This window comes from Achroia grisella, unplaced genomic scaffold (assembly GCF_030625045.1).
Source record: "Achroia grisella isolate CSIRO2021 unplaced genomic scaffold, CSIRO_AGI_Agris_v1 utg402, whole genome shotgun sequence".
NCBI lineage: Eukaryota > Metazoa > Arthropoda > Insecta > Lepidoptera > Pyralidae > Achroia > Achroia grisella.
In genome coordinates, this window is record NW_026712841.1 from 3,349,405 (window position 1) to 3,361,690 (window position 12,286).

At 35.8% G+C, this 12,286-nt stretch overlaps 1 protein-coding gene across 1 annotated transcript in view; it reads left to right on the forward strand.

The window, feature by feature from the left end:
* The first annotated feature begins 430 nt into the window (after nt 1–430).
* LOC131844529 (probable ubiquitin carboxyl-terminal hydrolase FAF-X) overlaps nt 431–12,286 on the forward strand; it is a 34,801-nt gene continuing 22,945 nt past the window's right edge. Inside the window, exons 1-11 of the mRNA XM_059193442.1 lie at nt 431–501; nt 1,149–1,221; nt 7,047–7,176; nt 8,286–8,505; nt 8,590–8,748; nt 9,203–9,401; nt 10,165–10,326; nt 10,718–10,871; nt 11,524–11,675; nt 11,770–12,027; nt 12,102–12,200. Coding sequence (XP_059049425.1) covers nt 1,180–1,221; nt 7,047–7,176; nt 8,286–8,505; nt 8,590–8,748; nt 9,203–9,401; nt 10,165–10,326; nt 10,718–10,871; nt 11,524–11,675; nt 11,770–12,027; nt 12,102–12,200 — 1,575 coding nt within the window. The 5' untranslated portion in view covers nt 431–501; nt 1,149–1,179. The remainder of the gene's footprint in view (nt 502–1,148; nt 1,222–7,046; nt 7,177–8,285; nt 8,506–8,589; nt 8,749–9,202; nt 9,402–10,164; nt 10,327–10,717; nt 10,872–11,523; nt 11,676–11,769; nt 12,028–12,101; nt 12,201–12,286) is intronic.

A 12,286-nucleotide genomic window follows, 5' to 3' on the forward strand; every position in this document is an offset into this window, starting at 1 on the left:
ATATATAAAGAACAGGATCTAATGAGTGAAATTACATATTAAAATATATAATAACTTATTAAAAATAAATCGACATTATATGTACAGGTATAATCGTTAAGTGTACACACCTTATTAAGTATCAAAAATTATAAACAAATATAGAAAGTACGTTACTAAAAATAAAATGTTATCAATAATTTGATAGAAGTAAATTTAAATTACCCAAAATTTTGATATTTAACACTCCCAAATATTTGGTACCAGATTAATAGAAAGTTTTCTGTGTTTAAATTGTAATGTAGCATAAAATCTATGTTTAACTTTATGGTTTTCCGGTGATTTTAACAGATTTTCCATTCGGAAGTTAAACTAAGGGTTTCCTCAGTCATTATTGGCATTTGGCAACACTAGTTATTTTTCATCTATTTTCGTTCTTTACGTCAAAAAAGTGTATTGAATTCTATTTGTGATTTAGTTCGACGTTTTTTTCTGTAATTTCAATATATGTTGACGTTAAAGGTAAATTACTACGCAATATTTATTTTCACACTTCACAGTCACAATAAAAACTTGTAATATCATTACCATTTTCTTTTTTGCTTTGTCTTGTTTAGGCTAATGACGCCATTTTGTACCGCCGGCTGATTCTATCAATTATTATTTTTTAATGTCGTAGCACTTCGATTATAAAAATTTGGCAGTTTCATTTATCATCAATTTTTGATATCTTATCTGAAACGAGTCCTATAATATTACAAGCTATTGATCATAGAAAAACAGCTTGAATATGAGACACCCAAAATTGGCGAAGAAAATACACTTAACAGGGTAGTTATCAGAGTGAATATTAAATAATATGTTGCCTATTGATTTTATTCTTCTTGGAATTTTTTAATATTTTTTTTATTAATGCTTATATAAAACAGTGTTTCAGCATTTACTGTTTTTCTTTTGGATAATAATGACTCTGAGTTATTATAATAAGAATTTTACACTTGGGTATTTTGCTAGTAGCTATGTAAATATTATGAATGTAAATAGTTCTCCAGGTCTATGATTCTAGTACCTTAGTTATTGTACATTTAATTAATAAATGAATATTAGTGTTTGTTAATGCATACAATTAGTATATATATATCATATTAATATCATGATGTCTATTTCAGGACAGGCAATGAATAACTTTATGTTAACATAATGACAATATCAGTGAAGGAACAAGAACAAATACCTGGGGAGGTGAGATTTATTCACCAAAATATATAATTTAATATTCCATCATAACTTACAAATCTGCTTATCACTATGTTTATTTTATTAATGACATATTTTTCTCTAAATACATATTTATTTATCATAGGTCTCCATATTTCTGGAGTTCCTGAAACAAAACATGATGGTTTCTGTGATTTGTCAGATTAGCACACTACCACACCTCCAATGGTTATAGGTTCAACTCTTGCATATTACAAACATTTTCATTGATGAGTATGATTATTGTATTTGAAGTAAAAGCTTTATTATAATTACAAATACAAATTACAATAAAGTGTTACTTCATAGCAAAAACAATGATGCTTGTAACTGAATTTGTTTATTAAAAATGGACAAATTTTGTGGTTTGGTCCACTTTATACATATACTGTTCAGGCAATTTTGAGACATATATTTAATAACTAAACATGGTCAAATCAGCATTACAAACAATTTCTTTAAACTTACTATATCTAACTAGTTGTTATATTTTGTACTTGGATCTTTCACCCTCCATGTAGAACATATGCACTGATTGAAACTTATTTAACTTGGTTTGATTTCAGAATTTGTGTCGTTGCATGCCCACTTGCACATAAAACCTTTTTAGTGATTTTGTTATTGTGAGCAAGTCCTATATTAAAGACATAGGGAACCATATCATATTTTGTGTTTAATTGTCAAAGGTTGTTACTAGTCTACATGTATAATACTTTTAACCAAGCTAATTCTAATAAGTAATTTAAATAATGAAATATTATAATTATGCCTTTGTTGCCACAAACAAAACCACTTTTCTAAGTATATGTGTATAATGCAGTCAGTGGCATAGTTAGGTAACCAAGGGCCCTGGGGTAAATAAAAAAATATTACAGTTTTATTAAAAAGCATATGTCACTATCCATCAAATTGACTACACTGCCAACCCACAGAAAGAATTTAGGGGAATTTTGATGGTTCTCAACTGAGTTGCCATCATTAAAGTTGGGTTGCAACCTATCCTATTAGTTTTGAAAATGGGAGAAATGTTCAAAAATTCAGTTCAATCAAGGTTTTCTGGTAAGGGTTTGAGGGCCCCCTGAGCTTAAGGGTCCCGGGGCACTGTCCCGCCTAGCTCCTAGGTAGCTACGCCACTGAGTGCAGTGTAGGTAAGTTAAAGATAAAGAAGCCTTTATTCTACACTTATCAATACTTTTTTTACATATGTTGAGTTTTCCTATTATTATTATTTTTAATTATATTATATCTTTCAGTGCAGAGTGCCTTGTGGCAAAGGCTTCCTCTAATTCCCTTAGTGTGGCGTAGATAGGCGTAGATAACTATATAGAGATCTAGAGAGTGGAATATTTTACTATATTTTTAACAGAGAAATTCATATTATTGAAAAATATATATTAAATATATCACTTAAAGTTCCCAAGTCGAGGTGATATTTTGTCAATTATTTCCCCTGGACCAAAAACTTCTAAAAGGGCGATGATTATTGTATTATGAAGTCTACTGAAATACATAGAACAATAGATGACTATTTTTATATAATATTCTAGAACAGTATATATGGTTGGCTGCATATCCAGACCACTCACATACTGTGCTGTGATTGATTATTAGCTTATGTGATGATCAATGATTTTTTGTTGGATTGTGAAATGGTGATCTTTACACTAATATTGTACCTTACTGTGTCACCAATGAAATTAATGAATTTGTATGAGATGATGTAGAGGTAGGTAGGTGTAGGTTGGACTCCATTTTCCGCAATTGGCCTCTCATTCGGGCCGTTGTGCGTGTAGAGCCAGGCTACTAACGTAGCCAGCCAAGCTCCTCCCAGAAGCGCAGAAGTCTCCTGGTGTCTTCGCAGGCTTCTCGGAGCGACCTCACCGTTCCGAGGATTTGATTTCGTGTGGTCACCGCTTCGCACTCCAGGATTACGTGAGCGGCCGTTTCCTCGGCTACAAAGCAGCCCCGGCATAGGGGACTGTCTGTAGCACCTATTGTGTACAAATGTTTGTTTAAGTGACAGTGGCCCGTCATTATCCCTATCATTATTTTTATGTTATGCCTGTCCAGATTTATTAGGCGTTTTGTCATTTGTGGATTTGTTCTGCCGTTTTGTTTGTTAGTTTGTATTGCCAATTTTGATTGTTTGCAATCGGTGGTTTGTTTCCATCTTTGGTTTTGTATCTCAGTGGATCTTTGGCGAATCCAGGATCGAAATTGTGAGAATGGTATTGGCAGAAGCGGGAGGGGGCCTGCTACCGTCATGCCTGATCCTCTTCTCGCCAATTCGTCCGCGGCATCATTTCCATATGATCCACTGTGCCCTTTTATCCACTGGATGGTTACACCGTTGTGCTCTGCCACCTTATCCATGATATTGTGACATTCGATTATTAATCTGTTGTTTGATTTCCTGTTCTGTAGTGCTTTTAGCACGGCTGCACTGTCCGATATAAATTTTAAGTTGAAGTTGTTGACACCTAACTTTTGCACTGCTGCCTCAGTCAGGGCAACGCGTTCACATTGGAAAATCGAACTGTGTGGGCCGAGTGATATGTATAAATTCATATTGAGGTCAAGGGAGTGTGCTCCTGCTCCTGAACCGTTATGTGTTTTGGAGCCATCTGTGTATATGCGTAGTTCATTTACTGCAGATTGGTCTTGTTTCTCCTGATTCATTTGTATCTGGTATTTTCTGTTAAATGAGTGATATGTTTGAGTTCTGTCACACGGAGCGGCAATCAAAGGTTCGTGTTTGATTGCTTGGTTCAGGATGTGAGTGTGAGAACTATTATGGTTTTTGCCCCATAGACCAAGATGGTATAGTCTTATGGCAGCTATGGCTGCCTCCTGTTGTATGTACAAATCGAGGGGTGTTATATTGAGGGCTATTTCCATTGCTGTTGTTGGGGTAGTTTTCATACATCCCGTGATTGAAGAGCATGCAAGTCTTTGAAAGGACCTTAGTTTGTTGACTGTGGTCGTGAGTTTCGACCTTGTCCACCAAACCAAAGCCCCGTACACGAGCATTGGTCTTATCGCTGCTGTGTATAGCCAGAGTGTTATTTTTGGTGTAATACCCCACTTGTTTCCTAGCGTCTTTCGACATTGATAAAATGCTATGGTACTTTTGTTAATTTTGTGGTCAAGATGTTTGTGCCATAGGAGTTTACTGTCCAGTATAACTCCCAGGTACTTGACGTCTTCTTTTAGATTAAGGTCTATGTTAAAGAGTTTCGGTGTCCTGAAGGTACCAGGAGCTCTTTTGTTAGTAAACATGATTATTTCTGTTTTGGAAGGATTTACCGAGAGTTCGTGGTTTTTACACCATCTCTCTACAGTTCTGAAGGCTTCTCTCATGCGGCCGCATAAAGTTCCCTCAAAGTTTCCTGTTATAAGTATAGCAATATCGTCAGCATATCCTACCGTGTAGAGGTCGTTGTCGTTGAGCTCCTCAATGAGTTCGTTAACAACTAGGTTCCAAAGAAGAGGTGATAGGACCCCTCCTTGTGGACATCCTTTGCTCACGATACCTCGTGTGGTAGTGTTTACGGTAAACTGAATTGCACGATTCTTTAGCATGTTGCTTATCCATTCTATAATAGTTAAAGGTACTCCATGTATGGCAAGTGCCCGGCTTATCGGCTGGTAAAATTTGTTTTATCAAAGGCCCCTTCGATGTCTATAAAGGCACCTAGTGTTGGCTGCTTTGAGTATAACGAGTTACCAATTCTGGTTACTACGCTGTGGAGTGCTGACTCCGTTGATTTGCCTTCGCTGTAGGCATGTTGGTTAGGGTGGAGTGGTTTGTTTGTGGACACAAGGTCTCTGATTTCTTTGTCGCAAAGTCTCCAAAGTTTTTAGTAAAAACGATGTGAGACTAATTGGTCGAAAAGATTTGGCCTGTGTATAATCACCTCTGCCTGGTTTTGGGATGAAGATTATTTTCATTTCGCGCCATTTCAAAGGTATGTATCGGTGTGCCAGACATGCTGGAAATAGCTGAACGAGTTGTTCGGCTATTATGTCTCCGCTCCATCTTAGGAGGGCCGGAAAGACACCATCTAGTCCCGCTGCTTTGAAAGACAGGAATGTGTTGATTAGTTTTTCTTTGTCTATTATTTTGCTAGCTACCTCCCAGTCCGAGCTGCTGGTTGTCCTGTCTTCCTGTGAATTCCATGAGTGGTTATTGTCCACAAGAAATCCTGGGAAGTGAGTTGACAGTAGTATTTCGCAAGTTTCTGTGTCATTTGTTGTGTAGCTGTTATCCGGTTTTTTTTAGACAGCCTATTGTGTGGTCTTTCTCCTTGGAGAGACACGCTTTTACCTTGACTGCTTGGTTGCTGTTTTCTATGTTTGTGCAGAATCGCCTCCAACATTCCTGTCGTCTTTGGCGAATTAGTTTTTTATATTATTTTCTCGAAGTAGTGTATTTGTCCCAGTCACTTTGTGATCTACTATTCATAGCTACGTTGAAAGTTCTCCTCAACTTCCGGCGGTGTTTCTCTAGTTCGAGACACCACCAGTGTTGCCTACCTCTGATTTTGGGTACGGTGAGAGGGCAAGACTGTTCGTAGCACGTGGTTAATATGGACGTAATGTTCTTTGCGTGGTTGTCTATTTCCGTTTTGTCTAGTTTTATTGAGAGTCCGGATTGTTTAGCTACGTACGTTTTGACCAATTCAAGGAATTTGAATTTGTCAGTGTTACGAGGAATCCGTCTCGGCTGTGGTTTTGGTAACTGCATGTCGATTGTAAAGCGGGTCCATATATGATCAGAGCATGATAGTTCGTTGGACACGTGCCAGTCACGAACATGCTCCGAGATGCCTGTCGATGTCAGTGTTATGTCTATGATGGTTTGTGAACGAGCGTTTATGAATGTAGGTTCGGAACCTCTATTGAGCAGTGTGAGGTTGTTGCTAAAGATAAAAAGAGCTAATTCCTCACCTCTGTTGTTGGTCTTACTGTTTCCCCATAGCGTGTGGTGCGCGTTGGAGTCAGCGGCGACGACCAGTTCCAGCTTCTCCCTCTCGCAGTACTCGACCAGCTGGCTGAGTTCTGGAGGTGGCACCTCCCCGTCGCTCGGCAGGTACGCTGAGGCGAGAACGACGTCCGGGAGATTCTGTTCTTCACTGGTTATTCTGACTGTTGTTAAATCCCTTGAACAGAATTCGTTTATTAGTAATGTTGGAACATGTTTTGGTAGGAAAATACAGGTCCTAGGTTTACTTACGGAGGTATCCAGTAGCAGTTTTCCTCCGATGTTGCCGAGACCACAGATTTTGTTGTTCCTGATCCACGGCTCTTGGATTAGGGCTATGGTCTGGGTGTTTTTTTCCAGCACTCTGCGTAGTGAGGCCGTCGCAGTTTGGCTGTGCTGGAGGTTTCCCGAGTTCTGTAGAATACACAGGGAATTATAATAATAATGACTTCAGGGCAATTTACACAGCGCCATCATATTTTCAATACATAAGCCGAGCTTATGTTGTAGGTACTACTAGATAACTGATATAAATATTATAGTTATATATATTTTAATGATATTTAATAATACAAATGTTTGTTCTGTGCGAGAAATTTAACCCGTCACCATAAAATATAATGCTGTTCTTCAGCATTAGAGCGCCGAGGCCGATTGCGATTTAAACACTTGGTAGTGTTTAAATTGCAATCGATAGTGTTAAAAGAGCAAGGTTAATCTGACAGCAACCATTTTTATAACACTGGCCTTTATAAACGACCCGTCAATTCTTCCATGTCCATAATTCCTAAAAGTATTTAATCTTAATTTATTCTATTGTATTCAGATGGTATTCCCTGAGGCTAAATTGAAAGCGTTAGAGGAGAAAATATCACATTCTCGATGGGTGGTACCAGTATTGCCAGAACAAGAATTGGAAGCCCTTCTTATTGCTGCTACGGATCTAGCAACTAAAGGTAAGCTGTTACATATTACAAGTTACCAGTTAATTATCAAACCTAAAAATCCATCCTGTTCCTGCTAATGAACATTTAATTTTAAATAATGATAATATAGGCAAATTCTCATCACCGGTAGAACTTAGTGTTATTAGTAATATGTGAGTTTATGTCTTAATTTACATAAAATGTGAAATCACAGATTTTGAGGAATATTTTGAGTCGCCGTCGAGGTTCCTCGGTCTCTGTTATTTCTACCAATAAGCCTGTTGCTTGAAGTGTGAGATTAGGTAGTGAAATTTAAAGGTATGGAGGCATGATACTTTAGGTCTGAGGTATGGTAGGAAATACATGAGGAGTACCACTAGCGTTATATTAAAACAAAATTATATAAGTATATAAGCGGTATGAATGATGTATTTGAGAGACAGTTAATACTTACCATCTTCTAATTAGTATAAACTATTGAGGAATACTTGTGAGACACTGCATTTGGTCTAAGATACGTCTACTAGAAAGGAACACCTACCCTAATCTGTTATTTCATAATGACAACGTTAAATATTATATGATATGTAGATAAATAAATCACACTTGTGTTGGCAGACTAATTCCTAGTCCAAGGGTGGTAAAGTGCATATATTTTAATTTTGTGTTTTATTTTATTGTCTTCCCTCGTTTATTATTCATGAAAATGAATAATGCAAAGATGATAAAAAATAGTAAATCCTATAGGAAATACGTATCGAAACCTTACTTTGTGAGTCCACTAGAATACTACTAGAATTTCAGTAGCTTTTACTAGTGTGACGTAAGATGAACTAGTGAATATATTTAGATACATTATTTTTGTAAAAGCATACGTCATATACAAAGAAAACTCGCGGTCATAGGAAGCAGAAAAGCGGTGTGCTAGACCATCTAGTCCCAAAGAGATTTTCTAGTATATTACTGACCTGAATAGCCTTTCTATTAACATCACAATCTGATGTGATATAATTAATTACATAACAAAATTGATTGCTAAATGTAGTTAAAATATCTCTTTTATCCCACAGCATGCTACCACAGTATACATGTTTGAGTAATGATTAATCTTTTTTATTTATTTATTTACCATATTTCAGGCGAAGATGTAAACCACATAATCTGCCAACGATTCTATAATAATGCTCTCGCAGTATCATTTACTAAGATCCTAACTGATGATGCTGTGTCATCATGGAAGAACAACATCCAGCAATGTGTGAGGTCCAACTGCGAGAAACTCGTGAAACTGTGTGCAATGAAATTGGATGATCCAAGATTTTTGCATTTATTATCTATGGCTTTCAATCCTAATAATAAGTATGTATAGCGATTATTCCTAATACTGTACATGATCAATTACAGAAATCAGTGAATTAATATTAAAAATTCTTGTAATTTTAGATTTCATACTTTCAATGCATCCCGGACTTGTGAGGGTCTATCAGTAACAAGTAATTCTTCAACGTCTATTAGTCAAGGGTCCACTCAAGAACTTGAAATGTTTGCTAAATCACAGGATCACAGGACACCCAAAGGATGGCTGGTCCATCTAATTAATGTGTATGTTAATAATTTATTTTTCACTTTGTTTTTTAATGACTGACTCCTATGATAGCTACACTAATAACAAACCTAATTAATTAATACGAGAGACAAAGTTAGTTCGCCTCTACTACTCTAGATCCTATTTAGATCAAATTTAGTCAGGTTGTAAAAAAAAATAGAATTTTATATAATTTCTACATTAAAAATCTGTCTGTTGTCGATGTTTATATTAACGGCCTGTCGTTTCATCAACCATTCAAAATTCAAAACTCAACGTTTTGTGAAGTTAGGTATATATTGGACTACTTAGATGTCCGTGCGCTGCAACTAATTGCGGTCTATCAATTCAGTTACATTATATGAATGATGTGCCCTGTATGTGGAGTAGCTGTAATATTTAGTTCAAACTATCAGTAAAATATAAATGAAATATTTATGTAATGTGTATGTGTATTTTCTATTAATACAGATTTGGACAAAATGGTGGTTTCATAAGGCTAAGGGAGCGATTTGAAATCATAATGGGTTTTCAAAAGCCTGATTTAACATTATCTATTAATTCAGAAGAAAAAATATCAACAGAGATTACAGAAAAAGAAATAGATGAAACAAAAGTTAACAAAACAGACAACACTGAAGTACCAGCAATGATTTCTGAAAGTAGTGACGTATGTATCCCTAATTTTATTTTATTTATTATATCATTATATTTATAATATTAGTCTCAAGGAAAAATTTGACATGATATCACCATCTATCATCAAAACTCAGAATGTGTGCAATGCTAATGCAATGGAACTATTTGCATTTTTATTTTTCGGTATTTCCAGTTGAGGTTTTACGACTACAACATGGATTTCCAAAGTAGTATATTATTACGATATAAGCGCGTTATGATGGTTATAACATATAATATAGAATTTCAACCCGAGTCGAAGACGAGGGCGTAACAGAACCGAACATGTTAAATACTCACGTATTTCATACGACGTTTTTCCACACACTTGATTTTAAATATACTTAACCATAAAACTGAAATGCACACTGTTGCTTTTCCGGCGTTTTGCTTTTTTAAACCTATATACTTATATATGTAAATATAGCAGTTATGGCGTATAACTTCACGGTTATAACGCACACGTGTTTTATGAGCCGTTTTATATATAGAAACCTGGTGAAATTAGATCTACTTTAGGAGCAAGTGTGTTGAAAAGGACATAATAATATTTTTTTTCTTAGAAATCTATAACGCGTGCATTGTTTAAGTTATGGCGTGCAGGTAATAAATAAACCATCAAATAGACCGCAAGCTTGTTGGGTAGCATTACAGCATAATAAACACATTTTAAAAATGAATGTCTTTACTTATGTATAGCTAAAATTATGTATCATTTTATTAAAATAAATTACAATTTTTTAACTCTGTTTCAGATTTCAACACCATCATCACATAATGAACAGCCATCGTCATTAGAACAGTCTATAAATGGGGAGACTAGAGTGGCTTCTGTGTGGCAATTATTGAGACCTCTAGGCCTATGTCACGATCTGTTGACTCCGCACACCGTTACCACATATCTACTGCCAGTACTAGTGTGTACCATTACAATCAGTAACAAATACATAAATTCTCCCCTCCGATCGATCACCCGTCCAACTCAAAAGTTGTATCCGTCTTCAGCCGCTCCATAAGTACGTCTGCGGGTTTGAAGTGCCATCTGCACTCGCTCCCTATCGTCCAGTGAAGATGTAACGGCCAGCTGCGGCCAACAGCATTAGTGTAGTCGGATAATAAAAAAAGAACATCAAAGATCCTTCTGTATTCACATATAATTAAAGTTTCTGAATCTGTGAGAGTTAACTACAATTGTTATCGCATCTCCATACAGACATACACAATTATGTCAAGCAATAATGAGTCTTTCAATGTGTTGGCTTAAAAGTAATATTTTATTAATATACATAATAACATATTGGTTTACAGGAATGTATACCAACTCTACTAGAAAGTTTAACTGATGAGGAGCTGAAGAGGGAAGCTCGTGGCAGTGAAAATAAGACAGACACTGTCTCTTGTTTGATACGTGCCTGTAAATATGTTTCAGCTAAAACACCACAACCTCATAGTCTTCTTAAATGTAAGTTAAATAAAAAAGGCTGGATGTAATGTTATTACATCACTATTATGTTTATATCAATGGTTTAGTACCCTTGTGTTCGTTATTAGTGTTGTCAACTGCTGTGGATATGTTAATAAGTTATTATGTGTGTAAATTTAATGTTTGGTTTTAAATAAGTTATTGAAATGGCTTGTATACTTATGATCACAAGTAAGTTTTTTACAGTCGAATATCTGTTGGTGAATAAATTTTGATTGTGTTTATTTTTATTGTGTGTTATAACTACCCTTCAATGCAGAGATCTACAAAATGAGTAATATTAAATGTTTTAAAAAATTGTACTTTGTGTGTAAATTTATATGTGTATTTATTTGTTACTAAACATGTGCAAACAGCGGCCGGCGCACAAGGGGGCGGTCGCACACCCTGTAGCTGCTTAGGGGCGCAGTACATATTCCTCCCCTACGCTGCTACACTGTATGTGATCACAACCCGCATACGCATTTCATCGATACACCGTCACTGTGATGTCACATTGTGTGTTCATTTGCATGATTGTTAATAATTTTTATATGTTAATATTTCCAGTTAATATTGTTGTTGTTTATAAATTGATATATTTGATAGAATTTTGGCAGGAAGTAGATTCATATGTAACTTTGTTTTCCAGCACTTGAAATGTTTCGACTAAAAATGATTTTACGACTGCTACAAATGTCGTCATTTAACGGCAAAATGTCCGCATTGAATGAGATAAATCAACTTATCAGTACGATCTCTCAACAGCCGAAACCAGAGTGGCTTACACCAGCAGTTATGACTGTAAGCAAATGTGTAATATTAGCTTGGAATAATTTATTGTTTATTATATGTACTGAATTAAACATGAATCTAAGAATATTATTGTTAATTTTAGAATTGGATTCGTGATAATAAAGTTGTTGACATTGTTTTACGAGACTCTCTACATCAGCCTCAGTATGTGGACAGGTTGGAGAAAATGCTTAGGTTTATGATAAAAGAAAACTCGCTCACTAGGGATGACTTGGATGCAATATGGAAAGCCCAACATGGGAAACATGAGGCCATTGTGAAAAATCTGCATGACTTGCTGGCTAAACTTGCATGGGACTTCACTCCTGATCAACTTGACCATCTTTTTGATTGTTTCAAGGTATTTAATCATAATAATCTCTTGACCCTGTTAAAGCCTTTACATAATAATACAACTACGTGTGTGATTTGCAGGCCAGTTGGGCTACATCTAGTAAGAAACAAAGTGACAAATTGTTAGAAGTCATAAGACGATTGGCAGAAGATGACAAAGATGGTGTAATGGCAAATAAGGTAGGGCAAATACCTGTGAAACGAAAAGTTAGTCATGGACGACCAGCTTGAACAACACCAGGATAACACAGTCCAGCGATTTCTTT